This window comes from Saccopteryx bilineata, chromosome 4, assembly GCF_036850765.1.
Source record: "Saccopteryx bilineata isolate mSacBil1 chromosome 4, mSacBil1_pri_phased_curated, whole genome shotgun sequence".
Taxonomy (NCBI): Eukaryota; Metazoa; Chordata; class Mammalia; order Chiroptera; family Emballonuridae; genus Saccopteryx; species Saccopteryx bilineata.
The window spans coordinates 52314352-52341736 of record NC_089493.1 but is presented as its reverse complement, the minus strand read 5'-3'; the positions used below and the strand labels follow the sequence as shown (position 1 = coordinate 52341736).

Here is a 27385-nt window from a genome sequence, read left to right as displayed (position 1 = left end):
TATCCCTATCTGTCCCCCCCCCCATCTCTGTCACATACACACACACACACACACACACACAAATGGGTACTTAGAAAGGATCCCAATTTCATTTATATTCAGCCTTGTTCAGCTTCTTTGAAAGCCAACTCAAATTTTTATTTGACAAAAACACTTCTAGCAAATTTTAAATGTTTAATAGCCAAGCAAATTAAATCATTTAGAATATAACTAGATCTTTCAGAATCCCATGTGCAGCATGGGTGTAACTACTGAAATTCTTACAAAAGCGAAAAATAGATGTGGTCATGGAACCACTGAAATATTTTGCTTCCATAATGTCACAAAATATTTAGAGCTGGAAGAGACATTAGAAATTGTTCTAATCTACACTCCCATCTCTCATCCCCATACTTACAAACTCCTTTTTATACAGATGTGGAAAAATAACTTAGAGAAGTAAAATGGCATGACACTAATTGGGTAATTATTAATATAAGTATGTACAACAAAATGGCCTCAAATTCCCTTTCAATGCATAATACTGATAAACATGTAAAATATTTCTAAAATTCACAATTAGAAAGACACTGAAAATTAATATTAAATTTTATATTCCAAAGATAATGTTATGTTATATGGAACACTGCCACAGTTTTTGTTCAACAAAAAGATATGGGGAAATTATTTAGTCCACAGTCTGCTAGGAATAATGTATAATAATATATAATATAAAGTGTGTATATGTGTACGTATATTTTTCCTCCATTGTAACCTTTCATCATGTGATTATTATTTTTTTTAATTTTATTTTTTTAATGGGGTGACATCAATAAATCAGGATACATATATTCAAAGATAACATGTCCAGGTTATCTTGTCGTTCAATTATGTTGCATACCCATCACCCAAAGTCAGATTGTCCTCTGTCACCTTCTATCTAGTTTTCTTTGTGCCCCTCCCCCTCCCCCTTTCCTTCTTCCCCCTCCCCCCGTAACATCACACTTTTATCATGTCTCTTAGTCTCACTTTTATGTCCCTCCTACCTATGGAATAATGCAGTTCCTGGTTTTTTCTGATTTACTTATTTCACTTCGTATCATGTTATCAAGATCCCACAATTTTGCTGTAAATGATCCGATGTCATCATTTCTTATGGCTGAGTAGTATTCCATAGTGTATATGTGCCACATCTTCTTTATCCAGTCATCTATTGACGGGCTTTTTTGGTTGTTTCCATGTCCTGGCCACTGTGAACAATGCTGCAATGAACATGGGGCTGTATGTGTCTTTACGTATCAATGTTTCTGAGTTTTGGGGGTATATACCCAGTAGAGGGATTGCTGGGTCATAAGGTAGTTCTATTTTCAGTTTTTTGAGGAACCACCATACTTTCTTCCATAATGGTTGTACTACTTTACATTCCCACCAACAGTGTATGAGGGTTCCTTTTTCTCCACAGCCTCTCCAACATTTGCTATTACCTGTCTTGTTAATAATAGCTAATCTAACAGGTGTGAGGTGGTATCTCATCGCAGTTTTGATTTGCATTTCTCTAATAACTAAAGAAGATGAGCACCTTTTCATATATCTGTTGGCCATTTGTATTTCTTCCTGGGAGAAGTGTCTGTTCATGTCCTCTTCCCATTTTTTTATTGGATTGTTTGTTTGTTTATTGTTGAGTTTTATGAGTTCTTTGTATATTTTGGATATTAGGCCCTTATCTGAGCTGTTGTTTGAAAATACCATTTCCCATTTAGTTGGCTGTCTGTTTATTTTGTTGTCAATTTCTCTTGCTGAGCAAAAACTTCTTAGTCTGATGTAATCCCATTCATTAATTTTTGCCTTCACTTCTCTTGCCTTTGGAGTCAAATTCAAAAATGCTCTTTAAAACCCAGGTCCATGAGTTTAGTACCTATGTTTTCTTCTATGTACTTAATTGTTTCAGGTCTTATGTTTAGATCTTTGATCCATTTCATCATGTGATTATTAGCAGGAACCGAAAATAAGACTTTATCTTTAACATAAGGCACACTTTGAAACACACTTTCTAAAAATTTTCACCAAAACCAGAACTGTTACTCTCAAATAGTAAAAATATTTTTTAATTGATTTGAGAGAGATGAAGGGGATGGGGGGATTAGGAAGAGAGGGGGAGAGAGAGGGGGAGGGGGAGGGGGAGAGAAAGAAAGAAAGAAAGAAGGAAGGAAGGAAGGAAGGAAGGAAGGAAGGAAGGAAGGAAGGAAGGAAGGAAGGAAGGAAGGAAGGAAGGAAGGGAGGGAGGAAGGGAGGAAAGAAAGAAGGAAGGAAAGAAAGAGAAAGAAAGAAAGAGAGAGAGAGAGAGAGAGAGAAGCACAACTGGTTGTTCCATTTAGTTGTGTACTCATTGGCTGCTTCTTGTATATACCCTGAGCAGGGAATCGAATTCACAACCTCAGCTCACTGTGACAGCGCTCTATTAACTTAGCCACCTGGCCAGGGTCCAGAATTGTTATTCTTAAATTAACAGGTCTGGCCCATTTTTATTATTTTTTTTTACAGAGACAGAGAGAGAGTCAGAGAGAGGGAGAGACAGGGACAGACAGACAGGAACGGAGAGAGATGAGAAGCATCAATCATCAGTTTTTCGTTGTGACACCTTAGTTGTTCATTGATTGCTTTCTCATATGTGCCTTGACTGTGGGCCTTCAGCAGACCAAGTGACCCCTTGATCGAGCCAGCGACCTTGGGTCCAAGCTGGTGAGCTTTTTGCTCAAACCAGATAAGCCCGCGCTCAAGCTGGCGACCTCAGGGTCTCGACCCTGGGTCCTCCACATCCCAGTTGGAAGCTCTATCCACTGCGCCACCGCCCGGTCAGGCAGTCTGGGCCAATATTTGAAAATTTGATTTTACCCTGTCTCTTTAAGAAATCAACAGTTCTTTCTATTTAATTTCTTTCTAAAGTCATAATCTTTATTAATTATCCACCAATTCCATAGCAAACAGCTACAATGTCCCTCATGGAGCCTTATGACAAGTTCAGGTAGAAAATAAGCAGAAAAAACACATAAGTTATTATCAATGATTCATTTTTCATCTAAATGTCCACAGGCAGAAGAAAAACCCCAAGATCAAAGTCTATGTTGCATTCAAAGCTAATGCTCCAAACTCCAAGCAGGTGGCACTGCAATATGCCAGTAAAAGCACATATGGAAGAAGGCAAACTAAACCAAAAAGAGTAGCAAAAAAAAAAAAAAAAATGTTTAAACTAATTGTTTTGAAAGGGTAGGAGGAGCCACCATATGGATCCATCTCATTAATGGGTAATATTTTAAAATAACAAATTGACTATGTTTTTAAGGGAGGAGGCAAAAAAAGTAAAATAATGAATTCACTTGTTAATGGGGACGGACAAGGAGCATGGGACTGGTATTTCTAGTATCACCACAATCATTTGTATTGTTAAAACTGTAATAGCCCTGGCTGGTTGGCTCAGCAGTAGAGCGTCAGCCTAGCGTGCGGAGGACCCGGGTTCGATTCCTGGCCAGGGCACACAGGAGAAGCGCCCATTTGCTTCTCCACCCCTCCACCGCGCTTTCCTCTCTGTCTCTCTCTTCCCCTCCCGCAGCCAAGGCTCCATTGGAGCAAAGATGGCCCGGGCGCTGGGGATGGCTCTGTGGCCTCTGCCTCAGGCGCTAGAGTGGCTCTGGTCGCAACATGGCGACGCCCAGGATGGGCAGAGCATCGCCCCATGGTGGGTGTGCCGGGTGGATCCTGGTTGGGCGCATGCGAGAGTCTATCTGACTGTCTCTCCCTGTTTCCAGCTTCAGAAAAAAAAAAAAAAAAACTGTAATAAAATTTGGGTTATACCTTTTTTAAGATTAACATGAAAAAATAAAATCAATAAAAATGTCAAACTTACTAATTACAATTTAGAATGAATATTTAGATCCATTAAGGATGGTTCATTTTATTAATGAATATAAGAGAACAAAACAATGCTTGTTACTTAGAGCTCTTAAAATTTTAACTTTATACTTACTGTCTTTGATTTTCAAATGATTAATATTTTTATTTAACATATAGAAAGAAACTATTTCTTTCTGTTCTCTAAACCTAGATGGGAATAGAACCAGTAAATTGAAAAAATGATTTTGTCTTGCAATGTTTTAGTAGCTAGATTAAAAAAAAATGATCTGTGCTGCCTAAGACAACTTGATAGCTCAATTTACTTATTTTTAATATTTTATGTCTAATCAGATACTTTCAGCAAGGCTGCATATGGACTTTATTATCACATCTGTGCCACATTATAACTAAAGAGAGAACAGTGACGACTGTTTCATTCTAATTTTTATCATCAATATAATGTAGAGTTTAATTTTAAAAATGTAAATGTCTACACTAAATACAGCTTTTCTCCCTCATCTTTTGTATTTGATTTCAAATGTTTAACAAGTTTATTCTTTTCCAAATTAAAACAAAAATCACTGAAACCTTTGTGCACATGGCTAAGTTTCTGGTGATCAGTCCGTACAATTTACTTAATTCACAGATGAGAAAACTGAAAGCCAAAAAAAAGTCACCTTCCTAATAGCAGCAAAGTCTAAAATGGAATTCACATCCTTAGCATCCTTTCCTACCACACTGTGATGCATTACTCAACTTGATAGTTAGTATTTGAGCCACATCACACTGAGGAAGCTAATGGTCACAAGCCAAAACTAACCTATCACCCTTTTATAAAAATCAAAAATATTAGTCAGCACAAGGGCACCAGAATACACGAGGCTGCAGTACAATTACCCATCAGAAAACTGTCTACGTGTTTCAGGTATTTCTATGTCAAATGTGAGTCATACGGATCTTGTGTGCAGAGAGTGGGGTGGGGTGGGGGGGCAGTACCAGATAGACTTTCTAGAAAAACCTGCAATGGTCTCCCATCTTTGCCCTACACTAAACTGAGTTTGATGTAGTCAAATGATGCACAAATAAAATCAGAAGCAGCTTCACCTTCCTGGTGTATGCCAGTCTGTCTCGTTCATTCACAATGTTGGCAGCCACCTGGTGGAGCTATAATACACCATTTTTTAAGCAACAAACACTAGGTGATTGATAGCTGGGTCTACTACTGCGAACTTAGTTTCACAGCTTACAATAATTAATTTGTAGTGTTTTCACATAAGAAGTTAAATGTCAACCCAGATCCAGTAGTAAGGATAAATATTTTCCCCAGTTTTTTTTTTCTTTTTTTTGTTTTTGTTTTGTTTTGTTTTTTTCCCCAGGGACAGAGAGAGAGTCAGAGAGAGGGATAGATGGGGACAGACAGACAGGAACAGAGAGAGATGAGAAGCATCAATCATCAGTTTTTTGTTGCGACACCTTAGTTGCTCATTGACTACTTTCTCATATGTGCCTTGACTGCGGGCCTGCAGTAGAATGAGTAACCCCTTGCTCAAGCCAGCGACCTTGGGTCCAAGCTGGTGAGCTTTTTGCTTAAGCCAGATGAGCCTGTGCTCAAGCTGGTGTCCTCGGGGTCTCGAACCTGGGTCCTCCGCATCCCAGTCCGATGCTCTATCCACCGCACCACCGCTTGGTCAGGCCATTTTCCCCAGTTTTAAGTGCAAGTATAAATTTCTTTCCCTGTCTGAGAAACTGTTTTACATAGCCACCAATTCTCTAGCATCTCCTCTTTGCTTTCTCACCTCCTTGGTGAACTTATTTCCCCTAGTTCCACGTTAAAAGATTCAAGGGAATTGAAGAAAGAGCTGTGTACCAAGGAAGCATATCAGTTCAGTAATCCAACAACACCCTCTTCCTCCCAGCCTACTCTGTGCTACTCCTGGTCTAATGTTCCTTCCCTCAGAGAAATTTGGTAAGAAAGGAAGCAACTCGTTTTCTATGGTTCAGAATCAATAAGAAGTGATATCTCTTTAGTATAAATTAGGATGCCAACTGAAGGTCCAACGTGAATTCCCCTATCATCACAAATCTCTATTTTCCCTCTCTCACACACAAACACACAAGGTGAGGCCAAAGCAGGTTTATCATTGTTTGAATGAAAAATACAATAATTAATACTAATCCAAGAATAAACTGTTTCATGTACTCATAACTGTAAACTGATAGTTGCCCCACCCTGTATATATACATCCCTATCTACCCTCCCTCACCTATCCACCCCAGCCAAAAACACAAAATAAGTACATTCCTAACTAAGTGCATTGATACTGTTTTGGATTACTCTTACCTCCTTTAGTAGTGGAATTAAGGACACTTTTAATACCAGGAGCATTAATGTACACTTAACTAACCATTGCATTCTTTGTGAAGAGAAGTTGTCCAGTAATTAAATCTTATTTTCTATACCTTGAGGGAAGTGATAGCTGCCACCTCAGATCAAGATAATCCTTCCAGAAATCAGTGCTCTTTTGAGAATGCAGTTGATTTTATTCTTTCCCACAGAACTGAAACTGCTTTTACAGCCCAGTATCATAATGTCAATCCCAGATGTGAGTGTCTTTCATGATCTACACTCTTCTGGGACCCAGCATTCCTCTTCCTTCCCTTTGTCATGACAGTACTAACCAGACCAGAAAAGGCCAGGTTGTAAAACAGACCGCACAGACCTGGGGTCAGACAGACCAGCATTTGAATCCTGGCCCTCTGTGAGAAAGGCAAATTAAACCTCATTGGTATCTCATTTCCTCACCTGCAAATGGGGTCAAAAACACTTCTCAAATGGCGTCTTGGCCTTGGCCAGTTGGCTCAGAGGATAGAGCATGGGCCCGGCATATGGATGTCCCGGGTTCAATTCCAGTAAGGGCACACAAGAGAAGTGCCATCTGCTTCTCTCCCTCTTCTCCTCCCACAGTCAGTAGTTCAACTGGTGCAAGTGATGTCCCAGGGTGCTGAGAATGGCTTGGTTGGTCCTAGCACATTAGCCTCAGGCGCTAAAAATAGCTCAGTTGATTCAAGCATCAGCCCAGACAGGGGGTGCTGGGTGGATATTGGTCGGGGGCGCACTCAGGAGTCTATCTTCCCTCCTTTCACTTAAAAACAAAATGGCTCAAGAGTAAGCAAAACCACAGAAGGAAGCACAGGCACATAGTAGGTAGGCCCTTAGTAAATCTTCATTTCCTTCTTCATAGCTCAGTTTTTTGCAAATGTGACAGCATTAATGATAAGAGGGAGGTTACAGATGCACTGAGAAGAGTCAGTAAAAACATTACAATTAGAAAATAAACACCTCCTTTAAGTTGCTCTGGCCCCCTCCCTTCCCAAAATATGACTTCTCATATTTTTCTTTTCCATTGTTAAGGCATAAACTGAGACAGAAGAGAAAGCAATTAGGAAAATTATAGGAGGCAGCAGTATCTGACGTCAGTTGTAGGGGAAAGTAGCCATTATGAAAGCAAGGAATTGATCAAAATGTAATTTGGGGGGAAAATATGAAAGCCAGAATTTCAATAACTGGCAAGGATAGGCAAAAAGACTTAAAAATCATAATGGCTCCATATGTTGCAACCAGTTACAATTTCACAGTCACAATTTCATGAGGATGTCGTGCAAGGTGGATGCTGCTCTGGCAAACACTTGGTAGCAGTTATTAACTAACAGATTATTCCCCAGGTACTAGAAGTAGATGATACTGCTGCAATGGAGCCTGTGTGGCATTTAAAGGCTAAATGTGGAACGTTAACGTTGGGACTTTACACAGACAAGGGTCGGGAAATTCTTATCTGTTTCTCTGAGTAATCATTCTGCAGCCTGCTGGTGCAAGTACCCGTAGTTAAGTTTCCGGGGGGAGTCAAAAGTTACACATGGATTTTAGACTATTGGGGGGGTCAGGATCCCTAACGTCCGCATTGTTCAAGAAGTCAACTGTATCTGCAATATTTGTTTCAGTCCGTGTGACAGACCAATCTCTGGAGCAGTGCTAAATTACTGAGGCAGGAATAACTGGACTGAGTAAAAGCACCAGACCACTAGTTTATCAGAGTACAGCAATTCTGATTTGCTTACAACACTTAATTACCTTTCCTCACACATTCCTTCTCTCTGGTCACAGCTGATTCACATATCCGTGTGCTTTGGGGCTTTTTATATCATAGTGGAAAAGTTTTAAATGTGGAAGCAGAAGAAATCCAACTCAGTCCTCCTCCTTTTCCCCAACTTTACTTTCTCCCAGTAGCTATCTGGAATTGGACACTGTAGCTTCCAAGAAGAGGGGTTGGGGGAGATACGCAGTCTCTGCTTGCCCTTAGAAGACCTCACAGTGCAATCAGAGACAAACATGCACTCAAAAACATAAAGCTGGCATGGAGAGGAAGAATATGGAGGAGTGTTTTAAGAAGGTTAAGGAGGAACTATCAACCTCTAAGTTTTATGGGCTGCATGCAAAGACCACTTTATCAATCTCAGTGGCACTGCTGATAAGACAATTCCTACCCATATTTGAAGGGGAGGGGCTTCTTTGAATTCCATTACAATTACTTATTTATTCAAAATCTAGTTCTAGATATACCTCTAAAGCAGTGGTTCTTTATGGGGAGTTAATTTTGCTTCCCAGGAAACATATCTCAACACCTAGAGACATTTTTGGTTGTCACAAGTGGGGAGATGCTACTGGCATCCAGTAGACAGCAGCCAAGAATACCACTGAACATCCTACTAGCACAGGACAGCCCACTCGCAAATGTCCAAAATGTCAACAGTGCTAAGGTAGAGAAAACCTGATCTAAAACAAAGGAACTTGTGAAACTGACTTAGCTGTATTTACGAAACAAAATAAAAGTTCCAGAATGTAAAATTCATTTTATTCTTCTCACAGAAGTGAAACTAACCTTTACAGCCATGCATCATAACCTCCCACCACAGATAAAAATGCCTTTCATTTGTAGCTAATAACATAATCTCTGATAAAATATATCTCAAATGTCTCCTTTAATTATCTTAACCACAAAAATTGTCTGGCAATTAATCTTAGACGGTTTGAAAATAATTTATGACAGTGGTTTTCTGGAAGATAGAATACATAAGCCTAAACAGGACAATTATGAGATAAAATAATTTTTATAGTCAAATGGTAAGTTTTCATAAACAAATCAGCATCAAGTAATAAAACCTCACCAAAAAATGTCAATGTGTGCTCAGAATGATAATAGTATCTGCAGCAGATGCTAACTGACTTTGGAGGAAGGTAAGCATGTCAGAGGTAAATTTCCCAAACAGAGTAAGTTTAATGAAGAACATTTACTCTGTAGCCTTTGTATTCAAATATTGAAAATAAGCGTGGTCCATTGGAAAACATCACAAAGCTTATCCCAGTTTCCAACCCTTTAAGAAGGGTAAAAATCAAGATTGGGTAATACACAGTCAAAGGAACTTGGGAAAAGAAAACATTTATAAATTGGACTGCATCAAAATTAAAAGCTTTTGCATTTCAAAAGACACCTTCAAGAAAACCAAAAGACAAGCCACATAATGGTAGAAAATTTTATATAAGAGACTTATATCTAGAATCCTATATATAAAGTACTCTTACAACTCATTAATAAAAATGCAAATCAAAATCACAATGAGAGGCCCTGGCCGGTTAGCTCAGCGGTAGAGCGTTGGCCTGGCGTGCGGGGCACCCGGGTTCGATTCCGGCCAGGGCACATAGGAGAAGCGCCCATTTGCTTCTCCACCTCCCCCCCCTCCTTACTCTCTGTCTCTCTCTTCCCCTCCCGCAGCCAAGGCTCCATTGGAGCAAAGATGGCCCGGGCGCTGGGGATGGCTCCTTGGCCTCTGCCCCAGGCGCTAGAGTGGCTCTGGTCAAGGCAGAGCAACACCCCGGAGGGGCAGAGCATCGCCCCCTGGTGGGCAGAGCTTCACCCCTGGTGGGCGTGCCGGGTGGATCCCGGTCGGGCGCATGCGGGCGTCTGTCTGACTGTCTCTCCCCGTTTCCAGCTTCAGAAAAAAATACAAAAAAAAAAAAATCACAATGAGATACCACCTCACACCCACTAGAATGGCTAATATAGAGACGATAACAAGCGCTGTTAAAAATATGGGGAGCTTGGAACAGTATACATTGCTGATGGGAATGTAAATAAAATGGTGTAGCCAGCCTAGAAGACAGTTTGGCAGTTTCTTAAAAGAGTACAATAGGTTCTCAGAATGCCCGTAACAACATTATTCATAATAGCCAAAAAGTTAAAAGCCACCCAAATGTCTATCAGCTGATGAATTCAAAGAAAAATGTGGTATATCCACACACAATGAAATATAAAGCACATGCTACAACATGGATGAATCTCCAAAACATTAAGCTAAGAAGCCAGACATAGGAGTCCACATAATATATGATTTCTTTTATAGAAAATAGTCATAAAGGCAAATCTGTAAAGAAAGAAAACACGTTAGAGGCTACTGGGGGTGGGAATGGATAATGACCGTAGGTACAAGATTTCCTTCAAGGGTGAAAGAAATGTTCTATACATAAAATGGGTGCATTTTTTTTTTTTTCTGAAGTTGGAAACGGGGATAGACAGACAGACTCCTGCATGCGCCCGACCAGGATCCACCCAGCACGCCCACCAGGGGCGATGCTCTGCTGCGACCAGAGCCACTCTAGCACCTGGGGCAGAGGCCAAGGAGCCATCCCCAGCGCCCGGGCCATCTTTGCTCCAATGGAGCCCTGGCTGCAGGAGGGGAAGAGAGAGACAGAGAGGAAGGGGGGGGGGTGGAGAAGCAAATGGGCGCTTCTCCTATGTGCCCTGGCCGGGAATCGAACCCAGGTGCCCTGCACGTCAGGCCGACGCTCTACTGCTGAGCCAACCGGCCAGGGCCAATGGATGCATTTTATGGTATTTAAATTACATCCCAATAAAGCCGCTAAAAAATCCTGAAAGCTGGAAGATAATGCTCTCGTTTTACTAATGAAGCAGGTGACTGAGGCACACATTTAAGATATTTAGAAAAATGATGGGCCCTGGCTGGTGGCTCAGTGGATAGAGCGTTGGCCTGGTGTAAGAATGTCCCAGGTTTGATTCTCTGTCAGAGCATACAGGAGAAGCAACCATCTACTTCTCCCCTATCCCACTACTTGTTCTCTCCCTCTTCCCCTCCCACAGCCAGTAGCTTGATTGGTTTGAGCATGGCCTGGGGCACTGAGGATAGCTCCACTAGAGAGCATCAGGCCTTAGGCACTAAAAATAGCGCAGTACTCAAGCATTGGCTCAAGATGGGGTTGCAGAGTGGATCCCCGTCAGGGCGCATGCGGGAGTCTGTCTCACTATCTCTCCTCCTCTCAACTACAAAAAATAGTAAAATAAAATAAATTTTTTTAAAAAAAGAAAAATGGCCCATGTAAAGACAGTAAATAACAGGGATGGGCAAAAGTAGGTTTACAATTATGAGTACATGAAACACAGAATTTATTCTTGTATTATTAGTTATTGTATTATTTTCAATACAAACAACTGTAAACTTACTTTTGCCCACTTTTGTATTTGTAGAATAAAAAGTTAACTTAAAGTCGATAGCTAGGAAGAAAGTAGCATTCAGTGTTCAATTCAATTGTTTTTTCCCCACAAAAAAACAATCCTGAACAACTCCAGCAGAATTCAGACAGAATGGCAATTCTTTTATGTCAGCATAAAAATGATCACACATTTTCCTGCTCTAACCATACTGACTTTGATCTAAGCATGATAAAATTTTCCCTATCTCTGTATAGAACCAGTCTTCAAGACAGTCTGGAAAATTAAGCCCTAAATAGGTTATTTGTTACTGAACCTAAAACATCATGAAAGCTCTTTAAGAGTTTCACAACTATCTTCTCTGTCTTCACCTACGTCAATCTTGTTTCATGGATAAGTGATTATTAGAGATGTGTTTGTGGTTCCAATATAAATACTATGTCATGTCCAGATTACTATGCTTGCCAGTTATATCTAAAACAATTTTCATACTTTAACCTTTTAAAAATTTGTTTTTATATCAGATTTCATTATTTATTGAGTGTTATTACTTGTTAAGGAATTATACAGGTCAAAAGGCAGGAAGCTGTTTAAACCAAATGACCACTGCATACTTTCTAGTTATTTTTACCCTTTCTATACAAAAACAAGCAATTAGATGGCCCTGAAATAAAGGTCTGAGTCTAGATAACACCCAGAATCTTCCACTCATAAATGGTTTGGGGGCAACATGGACTGATGCATAATATTTCCTCACTGGTGCTTCTCTTCCTACTCTCCACCCTATTTACTGGAATGCCATTTATTAGGAAGACAAACATCTTATAATCATTCCATTCATCAACAGTATCTAAGGTATTAGTCTAAAACTTCAACCAAAAAGTCAAATTCCCTAATCCATAAATAAGAAAACAAATTTGGCAACAATTTTATTATTAAACTTATCATAATTCATCTACTAAGGCTTCAACTACCACAAAAGAAAAAGCGTAAGTTTATGAGTAACAGAAATTCTCATTCTACTAGTAAAATATTCTACAGTAATTTCTCCTATCCCTACCTCCACCTTTAATACATGCAGTTCTGGTTGCCAAGAAGGTCATTATATTTCACATATGTGAAAGAACTGGGACTCAGGCTAGCTGAGTTTGCCTGCTTATGCATTCTGCCAAGAGTATATATAGCTTTGCTTAAACTGCTCACTGCTTAAATACTGAAGAAAAAAAAAACAACTAGAACTGAGTCTTGGCTTCCCAACTTTTATGAGCTGAAAACATTAAAAAATCACTTCTTTGAGCTTAATTTCACACATATACTGGGAGATAACATAGATGTGTTTTCTAAGTCCCACTGGGTCTGGAGAGAAGATGAACTTGTATTTAATCTTTCCCTCCTCCTTAGGTTGATGTCTTAACATTTTTCCTTTAATAAAGATAAAAATCTTAAGCCTTCTTTTAATATTCATTGAAAATTCTAAAATATATAGTGTCATGGCTAAAAACAAAGTTCACCCACCCCCATTACCAGCTGAAATCACTGCTTTAATCTGATCACGTATTGAAATCACTGCTTTAATCTGATCACATGCTGCAATGCAACTCTAGGTCCTCTGGTAGAGGTTGCTGGCCCAATCGTTCTTTCTTGGAAGAAAATAAAGAGTTGGAAATACACAATCCAATCAAAGGCAGAATCTTCCTATAACAACAAAATAAGCAATGTTGCATAAGCAGAAAATATATTTATTCCAGGAATTAACCAAAAGGTTCCACGTAAACTACCTTAAGCAGATACAGAAAAATACAAATTAGAAGACCCAAGCTCTTACCCTACTTGCTTGCTAGATAATACTGGCTAAAATGTACAATAGCCCCTTATCTCTGAAATAAGAACATTCTCCTTACTAAATTACTTTAAGATCTTTTTGTAATTATAAAAGTTGATAGACCTAGAAACAAACTCTCAGTCTTGCAGGAGAAAGGTTTCCCAAAGAAGCAATGTCACAAATGATGGCTGGCTTTGCCTGTGTAATTATTTTAAAACCTTCTTTTAGTGTTAATCTCCTCTATCATTTCTTACACCAGTGCCATCACCTCAAATTTAACTAGTTCCGATGGCAAGGAATTCCAGCACATTTTACTCACACATTCCATGCATACAAACCCTGAATATGAACTTGTGCTCCAGCACTTACTACTTGAGCACTTTTAGCAAGTCACCGAGTTTTTCAAAGCCTTGGTTTCTTCATTTATATAATGGAAAGAGCCTGACTTCATGACTCCACAGGGATACTAATGACAAATTAAACAATGTGAAAACATGTGTGGGAAGAGTACTGACATACATATAAATGATCAATATGATTATAAAATCTCCAAATTCCCACATTTCACTAAAAAAGAAATTTTGCTACAAATGTTCAAATGCAGAAGAATCTAGCCTTATGGTTGCTGAGCTGGCATTACTTTAAAATCAAACAAGTCTCTAGGAATTTTTCTATCTGAAATTTCTTCTAGGAAAGTAGAGTAAGATGTTAAAACTTGGGTATATATTTTAATATTTTCACAGGTAGAGCATACAATTCCACTACATCCCTCTTGAGGGTAGGAATAGGACCTTAGTCATCATTCTAGCTAAGTAACTGGCACAGAGACTAGCTCTGTGATTAATATCAGAATACACTTTTCCAGAATAAAAGTAAATGTTTATATATGTGAGACGGAAAGACGCCTGGTTCTGAAGTAGATACCTGCTCTCACACTGCATATAGCTTCGCACAAGTACCTCAAGCAAACTGAGCCCTCATTTCCCTTTAAACGTCTACGCTGTTAAGTCTTTAATGCTCCTTTTATCTGATGTCAGGCATTCCACCTAGAATACTGTAAATAAGGCTTTTGAGTGACAAAATTAAGAAAAGTTTCTCACAAAGTGCACATATGCACTTTATCCATAGTAGAAGGCTACAGATTTTTATTTCATGTATATTTATAACAAATGTACTTATTTAATTATGAAGTGGAACCACTGTTGGTTAGAAACAGTAAAATAGATCAGATGTTAAAGCAAAGAGAAATGAGAGAAACCCTAAAGGTTCCTCTTCCTGATGCATGGAATAAAATCAAACTTTCCCATAAAGGTAGATCAGACTAAGACAAAACCATACTATGGCCTAATATCACTGAACACTTGACCAAATTCATTAATTAGGGTAATCTCTATCTCTTATGCCAAAATTAGACTCAACTTGTGATTAATTTAATTCAATCTTTAATTATGGTCAAACAATAAATGCTCAGCAAATACTGTATGTAGTCTAATGCTATCCACTGTTAGCCTACTCCTGAACCTGGGGAGAAATGATAAAGCCCTCTTTTACAGTTCACTTTTCCTTAGTCAAGCCATCACTAACTGCTCTTATTTTTCACTAATGACATTACTGGAATCACAAAGAAAAGCTCAACTAATTTCAACCAACACAAAAGTTGGCTTTTTGCCCTGGCCAGATAGCTTGGTTGGTTAAAGGATCATCCCAAAGAATGGGTTGCGGGATTGGATTCCCAGTCAGGGCACATACAGGAACAGGTCAATGTTTCTCTCTCACACCCCCATTCCTCTATTGCTAAAATCAATAATTTTTTTAAGTTGGCTTTTGAGTTATCAAAGAGGCATTATTTTACATAATTAATTTCTCCTTAATGATGCCATTATATGTTAAAATAGTGTTACTATTCACCAATTATAAGTATTAGTCCTTCAAGGAAGTGACCGCATTTCCCAATTCTGAGCCTTAAAGCGCATGACAGAGTACTGTAGCCATCAGAATACTTAACAAATTATTTTTAAGATTGGTTTTCAAAGGACTTTATATATCAGTAATAGAACTCCAAATGCATATCCAGTTAACCTTTAAACAATTCAGGAGGGTTAGGGGCACTGATGCCCCACACACAACTCCTGCTGACAAAAATACACATATAACTTTTGACTCCCCAAAACTTTACTAATAGCCTATTGTTGTTAGGAAGCCCTAACAGTCAATTAACACATTTTGCATATTATACATATTATATACTGTATTCTTGTAATAAAGAAAAGGTTAAGAAAACCATAAGGAGGAGAATATGCATTTACATTACTTATTGAAAAAAATCCACATATAAGTGGATCACACAGTTCAGAACCATGTTGATCAAGGGTCAACTGTAATTCTTTTGGAATACACTAAGAGTCTTAAGCAAATTTTGATGTGTTCACTAGATGTAATATATGATGGAAATTAATTTATTATGTAATTTTAAATTAAAAATATCGGAGTAAAACTTATATATAAAATGTTATATATACAAAATATATTTATATAAATATATCTATTATATATCAAATAGGTTATAAATGTAGCATATAACTTTATATAGTTATATAAATGTACTTTTATATATTTAAACAAAAATATTTTAAACTTTTATATATAGAATATCAAAATACATATATTTAAATGTTATATATAAAATATTAGGTTAAAATTATATATGAAATGTAATTACAACTTTTTTAAAATCAATGTATGCACTGGGAAAAAGCCTGCAAAGAAATCCACAGAAATGTTAACAGTATTTGTGTTTAGGTGATGAGACCATGGGTGACATTTTTCTCCATATGCTTGATCTTACTTAAGGAGTACGCAATACTATGAAACCTACTTTCAAAAAAGAAAGGTAATACATAAATGGGAAGGAACACTGCTTAAAGGTAAGGAAATGGAGTAGAGAGGTTAGTTACCATTTAGTAAGTACTATAATTAAACTTCTACCTTCTCAAGGAACTTTTTAAGTGATCGTAAATGATAACTAAGTTATAGAATATTTGGAGTAGAGGAACATCCTGCCTAATTCTGTCATTTAATAGGTTCAGAAGGGAAAAATAGAGTTGTATGATGCTTTACAGTTTACAAAGTGTTCAAAACGTCCCATCACCTGTTCTTCAAACAATCTTGTGAGATACCGTAGGTTCATCTGCTCCATTTTAAGGATCAGGAAACAGAGTTGGAGCAAGAACATTCCTTGATAATATCTGTCATTTACCATTGTTTACTATGTGCCAGCCTCTGGTTTACGCACAACAATCTTGTGAAAACTATCACCACTTTACAGATAAGAAACTGAAGGGCAAAAGTTAACTGTGCTCACTGCCTTACAGCTGAGCACACTGCTCTGACTCAAAGCCACGCTCTGAAAACAGGAGTTTTGAGTTATCATCCATCAATTTCCCAGGGTCCTGCAGTGGAAGAGCTGAACCTGTGACCCAGTCCTCCGCCATCTCTATCTACTACATTGGTCTCCTCGCCCACGGTTCCTTCTAAAGTGTTTTACTTAGTTCGCCTGTCACCACGAAAGTCCCGAAGCCAAAGTGTAAGGCCCCGTAATACCCCAAAACGAACGTTATCAGAGAGCCGCCGCCTCGGGAGGAGGGCAAGGCAGTGAATAACTACAGACGGGCGGGGACAAAGCTAATAAGGCTCACCTACAATAAGGAGCAGCCAAGGAGACGCAAGCTCTACCTCAGGTGCAGGGATAGCGACAAAAATCACAATTCCTGCCCTTACATTCGGGTAACTCGGTACAATTTCCAGCGTGCCTTTGGGTTCATCTCTAAGGATCCCTACAACAGCCCGTAGGCTGAGCAGCGATTTGTCCTACTTTGCCGGAAAAGCTGGAAGAAACGCAACATAGGGACAGAGGGCAGGGCAGGCAGAAGAGCAGCGAGGGAAGGGACAGACATCTGGGGGCTGGGCACACCGACGGAGTCTGAGGGGCCTCCAGCCAGCGCAGAGTAGAGGAAGACCGCGGCGGGGACAAAGGCCCGGGGGGAGGCTGCGGCGCCGAGGCTGTCGCCCACCGCACTTAAGAGAACTTCGCGGTCAGCCCCGGAGCCTCTCTACTCACGTTGGACCAGCCGGTCTCCGGTGAAGGTGGAGGAGCAGCTGGTAATAAGCGCACAGGGGACGAAGGCAGCCATATCTGCACTCACGAGCCGGTTCCGTCTGGGAGCCGCTTCCGCCTTGGGCTGCACCACAGCACCGGCGCGCGGGGGAGGACACGACTGGTAGGGCGCGTTCTCGGAACGGCCCGGCTGCCCTGACTCCTCCTTCACCCCCTCTTCCGCTTCAGGCGTAGGACAGGCCGGGCCGAGCGTGGTGTTGCCAAGGGAACGAGCTCCCTCCACAGAAGTTTCGGCGCAGGGAGGCCCGGCCTCCTGCGGGGAGGCAGCACTCCCCGGGCCTAGCCATGGCTCAGGGGACTCAGGACCATGACCCCATCGGAAACATCTTAATCCAGGTGGGACTAGGCCCCTCTCGGCCCCGGCCCAGCAGCACCGATCCACTCGCACCCACTCATTTGGAGCGCTGCCTCCAGACTGCCTCCTCCAGAGCGCTCCCAGATTTGACAGTCCAGACTGCGCTCACGTGCCTAATTCATCTCGGGGGTGCGGTACCCTGCAGGATGAACCCCAGAAGCACTACTACTCTGACTCTGGTAAAACTCTAGGACCAGGCATCTGACCCCGGAAAAATCCACCTCACACTGAGATACCATTTTAAAATTGTTCTGAGAAATTTGAATCCATGATGTAGAGGAGTGGGGAAGATACCAATCAGACACATTTGAGAAAGTGATAAGAAATTAAAATATGTGAACTGCTTTTCTTAAGCACCCCAATTTTTTGGATCTAGAAGACTCTTGCAAGTAAATAAGTCCTGGGAATGTAATGTATAGCATGGTAACTATCGTTAATACTGTATTGTATATTTGAAAGTTGCTAGAAAAAAAATATAACTTCTGGATGTGAACTAGACTTACTGTGGTGATCATTTTACAAAATATACAAATATCAAATCATTATGTTGTACACCTGAAACTAATATAATGTTATATGACAATTATATCTTAATAAAATAAAAGTCCCTTGCTTGGGAACACTTACAAAGGAAAATATATTAAAAACAACGGATTGCAAATCAAGTTCAAGTTTTGAATATAAAATGTAACAAATTTTAAAAAAAGAGGGAAATAGATTTTTTTTTTCTAAAGGGGTAAATCTCAAGAATTTCTTAACTTCTCCAGTATAACTCAGTTTGTAACAGTTACCCTCAGATTTTTGTGAACTGGTTAAAAAAAAAAAGATATTTACATATGGTTGTTTTAAAATGTTTCTACATATAGCACTTTTAACTCATATTTAGTTCTATTTGACTAAGGCTTGAAGTAACTTTCCTAAGGTTACTAAAGACACTCAGATCTACATGGATCTTCCTGCCAGGATTTTATCTCTTACCTCCTATCTAGGAGAGACTTCTATAAATTCACTTTTTCTAAAATACAAAACTCTAAACTGACCAATTACATAAACTTACCACTATGAATTATACCCAAATCTTCTTGCCTTTTATTATCCTTTTCTCACTATCACCCTAGAATGAATTGAGCCAAACTGCAAAGTCTGAAGAAACAGTCCCCACAAGACTACTCTCACTTCTACATCAGCCTCAAGTTCGGGAGTCCCCAGAACCTCCCTTACTTCAGACCAGCTGTTTATAATTTGGGAGGCCTGACCACTCTCACACTGGCTAATTTGCTAGAATAACTCACAGAATTCAGTAAAGCACAATGTTTACAATTACAATGTTATAGTATAAAGATACAAATAAAAATCAGCCAAGGGAAGAGATGCATAGAGCAGAACCCAAGAGGGGTCAAAATAAAAAAAGTCATCCTCTCCCCACGGAATCATGGACAGCATTACCTCATCCCAGCCACAATGTACAACGATGTGTACAGAGTATTGTCAACCAGGGGAGCTTACCTGACACTTTGGTGTCTAGAGTTTTTATTGGAGCTCAATAGCACACTGCCCACATGACTGACCTTTCATCTCCAGCCCTTCCCAGGGGTCAGATTAATGCTTTTAGTCTTCAGTTTTTCTGAAGGTTGGAAATGATACAGTGTGGCTCAAAGCCCCATCATTAATCATATCATTAGACTGTCCAGTGGCCAAAGCTTCCAAGAAAAGACACTCTTATCAAGCAAGACACTTTAGGGACCAATAGATCACTTCCCAGTATGTGAGGGAAAAGGCCAGACCTCTCTTTAGGTAATGTTAGTTATTCACTGCACATACCCCCTTCCAAATCCAGGGCCCATTTTTACAGACTCTGTAAATGATTGGCATGCTAATGGAGATCTCTACCCAGAAAAAGCCAGTTCTTCCCAACAGTATACTTCATTTGAGTACAGGAGCAATTAAGTTTCTCTATAGTTTCCTCTATTTCTCCAGACCTGAGATAACTCTAAAAAAGAGACCAGAATCCAGGGAGAATTCTCATGCTTAATTTCACACTTTCCCTTGAGATAATTCTACTTCCCAGGGGCTGTTTCCCTTGTGGTTTGGAATAGTGTAGAATAGTGTACTGACTGAAAAGCCAGAAATCTTTTTACTTCAGAGTGGGATCCAGAGGTAGCAGTTTGGTCAATCTAAGATACAACATTACGATTTTTTTTTTATTTTTTATTTTTTTTATTTTTTTCATTTTTCTGAAGCTGGAAACAGGGAGAGACAGTCAGACTCCCGCATGCGCCCGACCGGGATCCACCCGGCACGCCCACCAGGGGCGGTGCTCTGCCCCCCAGGGGGGGATACTCTGCCCATCCTGGGCGTCGCCATATTGCAACCAGAGCCACTCTAGCGCCTGAGGCAGAGGCCACAGAGCCATGCCCAGCGCCCGGGCCATCTTTGCTCCAATGGAGCCTTGGCTGCGGGAGGGGAAGAGAGAGACAGAGAGGAAAGCGCGGCGGAGGGGTGGAGAAGCAAACGGGCGCTTCTCCTATGTGCCCTGGCCGGGAATCGAACCCGGGTCCTCCACACGCTAGGCCGACGCTCTACCGCTGAGCCAACCGGCCAGGGCCAACATTACAATTTTGAAGACTGTTATCATCAAGTTGTAAAATGTAACAGAAGAGCATATCTATGCTAACCAGCACCTCCATTTGCTTAAGGCAGGGGTCCCCAAACTTTTTACACAGGGGGCCAGTTCACTGTCCCTCAGACCGTTGGAGGGCCAGACTATAAAAAAACTATGAACAAATCCCTATGCACACTGCACATATCTTATTTTAAAGTAAAAAAACAAAATGAGAACAAATACAATATTTAAAATAAAGAACAAGTAAATTTAAATCAACAAACTGACCAGTATTTCAATGGGAACTATGCTCCTCTCACTGACCACCAATGAAAGAGGTGCCCCTTCTGGAAGTGCGGTGGGGGCTGGATAACTGGCCTCAGGGGGCCGCATGCGGCCCGCAGGCCGTAGTTTGGGGACCCCTGGCTTAAGGGGTTATTCTGGACACACTGAGTAGAGGCTGTGTAGAGAAAGAGAGCCTACATGTTAACCTGATTATTGAGGCTGATCTTTAGATACAATGTAAAGTTTTTTCTGGTAATATATAGAATATGTATAATGAGGAAAATGTGGAAGACCTTTCCTGCTTTCCCACTGAGTCCTGAGTATTCATGAGTAAACAGACACACAACATGGATTCCATTCCTGCCTGGGTCTGTGATCTCAAACAGGCTGCCAATAAACAATAAATAGACTAGAAAAAACACTTGGTTGAAAGTCAGAATACTGAAGTCTGATCTAGGCAATGACATCCTTCCAAGTGGGTAACTTTGGGCTAACCACTTCACCTCTCTGGGTCTCAGTTTTCTCTTCTGTACATTATATAGCTTAGATTAAATATACCTCTAACTAAATTGACTTAATTTCCCCAAAGCTATATAATTTCTCTTTATGGTAAAGTGGACTTCCCTTTACTATTAGCTTAGGCAATCAAAGTGTGTGTGTGTATGTATGTGTGTGTGATGTTTTATAATATATATGTATATATGGGGTGGGAAAATTGGCTTATAGTTGTGAGTACATGAAACAATTTATTCTTGTATTATTATTTATAAGTAATTATATTATTTATTATTATTGTTAACCTACTTTTTGTCCATCCTTACATATAATACATATGTCAGAAAATCAGAGTTTCTTCAAATCTCCACTTGCTTCACCCTAATGTATATTTGGTCTGTGTCTCAATCAGATACATTAAGCAGTTCTTTGGACCAGTGGTTCTCAAAGTGTGGTCCCAGGACCAGCATCATCAGCACCACCTGGGAACTCATGAGAAATGCAAAATTTCAGAACCCTCTCCAGACCTACTAAATCAGAAGCTCTGGGTGTGGGGCCCAGTGATCTGTTTTTTATAAGCATTTCAGACAACTTTGATACACATTTGAGAGCTACTATTTAGAGCACATTATAAAAACATAAACTATAATAAAATTTTAAAGAAAAATCACAATAATCAAAGCTAACATAGTATTTACTAGGTATTATGCATGGTTCTAAGTGCTGTATACAGGAAGTCTTTGGGTTATGACACAGTTCCATTCCTACAACAGTGACATAACCTGAATTTTGGTGTAAGTTGAAATACACCCTAGCCTAAGTCACTTACCTATCCTAACACAATTATAAAATCATAATCTAGAACAGGGGTCCCCAATCTACGGCCCACAGGCCGCATGCGGCCCCCTGAGGCCATTTATCTGGCCCCCCGCCACTCTTCCGGAAGGGCACCTCTTTCATTGGTGGTCAGTGAGAAGAGCACATTGACCATCTCATTAGCCAAAAGCAGGTCCATAGTTCCCATTGAAATACTGGTCAGTTTGTTGATTTAAATTTACTTGTTCTTTATTTTAAATATTGTATTTGTTCCCGTTTTGTTTTTTTACTTTAAAATAAGATATATGCAGTGTGCATAGGGATTTGCCCATAGTTTTTTTATAGTCCGGCCCTCCGATGGTATGAGGAACAGTGAACTGGCCCCCTGTGTAAAAAGTTTGGGGACCCCTGATCTAGAACATAAAACCCCAACTAAGCCACAGAAAAAGGGAAAGGACATAAATATACTGTACTGTAGTAACAGGAAAAATAACCAAAAATGAGTAAGCCAAAACACTGATGTCTCAATTTTTTAAAGTTTTTATGGGAATGAGCATTGTAAACTTGAAGCATCGTAGGTTGACACTGTCATAACTGGAGGACCCCTGTATACTTTAATTCATTTAACCCTTAACAACAAAGCTATCAGACAGGCATTATGATTATTTCATGTTATAAAAAGGAAACTGACCAACGATGAGTATTTTGGGTAGACTTACAGTATGTACATATATACATAGAAAATGCAAGTAATCTTCTCAAGCCTTTTCAATCCATCAGTCCTCTTATAAAAAGAGTTTTCCCTTACACCTTTTTGTTCCTCTCGATAGTTAAACCCTGTCTTTTCCACCAACCTCTAGCTTTATTTATTTACAAACTTGTATATTGATAGATACTTTGCATGTACTGGTTAATGATTAGGCCTTAAAGGCTCTAGATTCAGACTGCCTGGATTTTCAGTTTCACCAATTAACCAGCTGTGTTACCTTGCACAGGTTACTTAACCACTTCAATTTTTTTAGATTTTATTTATTCATTTTAGAGAAGAGAGAGCGAGAAGGAGGGGAGGAGCAAGAAGCATCAACTCCCATTTGTGCTTTGAGCTGGCAAGGCTGGGGTTTTAAACCAGCGACTTCAGTGTTCCAGGTCAACATTTTATCCACTGTGCCACCACAGGTCAGGCTACTTAACCACTTTAAACCTCACATTCCCTCAAGTGTACAATGAAGATAATAATATGAACTTCCTCTTAGGAGTCTTGTAAGGATTAAAATAGAGGATAACATAAAGCATAATATCATATAAATGCTAGTTATTATTTGATCTGGTCTATTACCATTTAATATTACTTAGTACATATATATACATTTCTGTGTCTTTTTAAGATAAGCTTGTCCTTTATTCAAAGTTACTTGAAGAAAAGGAAAATTTAATTTTAGCCTGTCTTTTTAACTAGGACTACTCCATTCTTAACTAGAACTTTAAGGGTATTGCTATTTGGCAAACAAGGTATGCCTTATCTCCCTGTTACAAGCTGACTTTTTGATATCCCATTTTACCTAGTACAGAATCAGGTCCATCAATCCTGGTTGACTGGATAATAATCTACTCATTAATTCAGTCTCCAGTAATTTATGTTCTGTCAAAAGTAATTGGAGCTGGACTAACATTGACTATTATTTAGAAAACATATAGTTGATGCAAATTAATAGTAAAAGTAATATTTTGATAAAATATCTAAAATACTTCAGAGAAAAATCTTTAAATATAAGTAATTAGTGCTCTAATTATGAACTCCACGTGACTTATGAAAACATGTGCCTTAGATGTTTAGATTTTCCAGCGTAGTCCTGATGGTGAATATTCCGTCCCATTGTCATGTCATATATTAAAGTCTGTGTTTTCCTTTTTGGTTCGGAAAATATGACTCTTTTCTCTACATAGAGTTCTACCCGGAAGCATTTTGTTAAATAACTTCTTTAATTTATAAATCTAAATGCACACTTTTTACAATTTTACCTGAATCTTTCCTTGACCAATCAGAATAGTGAAGTTTTCGCTGGAGGGACAATAATCATCATTATGATTAAGATAGGAGCCAACATTCATTGAGAGCCAGCCAGACACTGTGCTGAGAGCTTTAGATTTCCTCAAGTCCTAACAACAACGTTGTTAGGTAGGTATTATTTTATCCTCAGAATACAGTAGAAGGAACTAAAGTACAAAGAGATAAAGTAACTTACCCAAGGTGATCAATCTTAAACAGGTTATGGCATGTTTGTGAAACCATCTTAAAGAAGTATGGTGGTGATTCTGGGATATTTCCTAGATGATTTCTTTTATTAGTAACTCTTAGAAGCTTTGTTTTTATATACTGCTCACAAAAATTAGGATATTTCAAAATGAATATGAAGTGATAAAAAAGAAGTATTTGATTTTTTAAAATTAAACAAGAACATCAGAAAAGCAAACAAGTCAAAGAAAGTTGCTTGATTATGCAAATGAGATGCAAAACCAACTTTTATTTCATTGGTGACAATGCACTATACAAAAGGCTGAAAGTACTGGAGTATCTGCACATTCCCTGATTTTGAAAGTGCATATCCAGCAGTTTCCCAGCCCTTGCAATACCCCTGCAACACCATTTGCCCAAATGTGAATCCTGGAGAGCCATAGGACGTCTTGAAGCTGGTCAAACACAGACGACAGTGGCAACAGTACTTGGAACATCCCAAAGCGTGATTAGCAGACTGTGGAATCACTTTCAAGAGACTGGCACAGTACAAAGAAGAAAAGGGCAGGGTCGTCCATCTGCCACAACAGCACGAGACCACTACTTGACCTTATTGGCAAGAAGGAACAGGTGCAACAATGCAACAGAGCTGCGGGGACAGTTTTTTGCTGCTACTAGACGATGGATATGCACTCAGACCATATGAAATCGGCTCCATCGTGTTGGACTGCACGTCCGGCGGCCAGTGGTATGGATTCCATTATCAGCTGAACATCATAGAACCCATAGAAGGTGGGCTGATGAGCATCGTCATTGGACCTGTGATGAGTAGTCAACTGTCCTCTTCTCTGATGAATCACAGTTCAGTCTGCAGCCTGATGATCAGCGTGTCCTGATTTGGCATAAAGGAGGAACATGGGAGAATCCACGTTTCATGTGTGGGCTGGCATCAGCATTGCTGGTCATACCGACCCCCACGTCATCAGAAACAGATCGCTGACTGCTGTCAGATATCGAGATGAGGTCCTGCATCCTATAGTACTACCCTATGCTAGAGCAGTTGGAAATAGCTTTCTTTTCATGGACAATAATGCAAGGCCCCACTGAGCGCATCTCGTCAACAACATGCTTCAGGAGGCAGGAATCAAACACATGGACTGGCCTTCACGTTCTCGACCTGAATCCCATTGAACATGCTTGGGATGCACTGGGAAGACGTCTGGCAAACCATCCAATGCCTCCCACACACCTCTTGAGTTGGAAGTTGCCCTGGAGCAAGAGTGGCAGAGGATCCCACAAGAACTGCTGAACAGTCTGATCCTGTCCATGCCCCATCGCTGTCAGTGTAGTTTGGCAGTCCTGGGTGACCATACACCCTACTGAACAGTCGATGTGTGGCACTCTCGTCCAGTTTGACATGCTTCTGTTCACCCCCACCAATGTGTCACTTGCTACTCAATCATAATAATTGAGTTTGCATCTCATTTGCATAACCAAACAACTTTCTTTGACTTGTCGTTTGCTTTTCTGATGTTCTTGTTTAATAATAAAAAAAATCAAATGCTTCTTCTTTTTTTTTACCACTTCATATTCATTTTGAAATATTCCTTAATTTTTGTGAGCAGTATAATAATGTGGTACCTGTCTGCCCTGGCCAGGTAGCTTGGTTGGTTAGAGCATTGTACCGAATCACAGAGGTTGCTGGTTTGATCCCCGGTCAGGGCACATACAGAAACAACTCAATGTTCCTGTCTGTCTGTCTTTTTCCCTTCCTCTCTCACTGAAATCAATAAATAAAAATTTTAAAAAAATAATGTGGTACCTTTTAAATATCTTTATAAATGCTTGCTTGACTTAAATATTAAACATATGTTTATGCAACAAGGACTACCTAGTCTTACTATCAAAACTAACTTTTTAATTAGTTTTGGAAATCATATTTCAAAAATCCAACAGTTGTTTGTTAACACTAAACTTGGAAATATTGGAGCTAATTGAAACCTTGATATTATCACTGTCTTTCTTACCAATCCTGCTGCCTGATTGCTGGAAGCATACAAAGTAAAGGCAATGAGAAGGACTCAGCCGAACTCCCTCTTTATCGAGATGGATAAAATGGGAGTGATGAGACTGTTTTTGACAATACAGAGTCCGGTTGCATGGCTCTTAAATTCTAGAGCACATCTTTACTGCATTAAATATTTTAAGAGCTTTCAATTAAGCAGCCCTGTCCTCAAATTGTGAAAATAATAATTTCCTCAAAGTAGATTTTAAAATATACGGAAAAGCAATGTGTTTGATGATCACAGAGAAGATGGGTGACACATAAAATTTTAATATGGTATATTGAATCTATTTGAAGAAAGAACAGAAATATAGAACTTAATCTCTTTTCCTACCCAAGGGTGGTGAAAGATTTCCTACTGTACTTGTCTCTAATGCAATTATACAAATAGATGTGCAGTTAGTAAGAGGGGAGAAGAAATTATCTGGCCAGAAACGGAAAGTGAAAAGCTCTTGAGAAAGATTAAGAGAGCAATTCAAATCAGTGAACATTTACAAGGTGCCAGTGATATGTGAGAAGTTTCACTGGTTTTACAGTTCAAGAGAGGAGAATTCACATTCGCCCAGAGCCCTCCTATGTGGCTGGCCCTTATACGAAGTACAGTCCTTTACATACTTCAACTCATTTTATTCTTGCCACTATTGTGAGAGGTAGCTATTTATCTCCATTTTATAGATGAGAACACTAAGGTTCTAAAAAGCTAGGTAATATCTAGCTCAGCTTAGTAAAGAAAGACACAGGATTCCAGTTTATATCTGTCTAGTTCCAAAGCTTTTATTTATTCTTTGTCATATACCTTGCCTCATTTTCATTCAATAATTCTATGAAGCAGAATAACTTTTTTCCTTGAAAAGACTTGAGAAAATGTAAATGATATAGATGGACATTATGTGATGAGTGATAGAACAAGGAATCACATGTTCATCTGCCTTTTACTGATTCTTACTGTGTACTAGACCTGTACATATCTCATGCCCTTCGATGAAGGAGTATAATTAATTGTCCACATGAGGCAGATGAAGAAATCAGCCCTTTAGTTCCCTGATAGTATTTAATTCAGGGCAGTTTTCACTCTCTTTAGCATTTGCCAGGCATAATTACAGAATGGCACA

General features: G+C 39.5%; 2 protein-coding genes across 4 annotated transcripts in view; one reads left to right on the top strand and one right to left on the bottom strand.

Annotated features, from left to right (window-relative positions):
• The window catches only part of AAGAB (alpha and gamma adaptin binding protein), a 60551-nt gene extending 43062 nt beyond the window's left edge, over positions 1-17489 (bottom strand). For 2 of the 3 annotated variants that reach the window (XM_066276000.1, XM_066276001.1), the window contains exon 1: positions 17366-17489. In XM_066276000.1, coding sequence (XP_066132097.1) covers positions 17366-17438 — 73 coding nt within the window. In that variant the 5' untranslated portion in view covers positions 17439-17489. Of the gene's footprint in view, positions 1-6670; positions 7011-17365 lie in introns of all 3 variants that reach the window. The other variant, XM_066276002.1, reaches the window with a different exon arrangement.
• A 218-nt stretch (positions 17490-17707) lies between these two features.
• The window catches only part of LOC136335435 (IQ domain-containing protein H-like), a 119389-nt gene continuing 109711 nt past the window's right edge, over positions 17708-27385 (top strand). The window contains exon 1 of the mRNA XM_066276682.1: positions 17708-17758. Within this exon, the coding sequence (XP_066132779.1) occupies positions 17708-17758 (51 nt within the window). The remainder of the gene's footprint in view (positions 17759-27385) is intronic.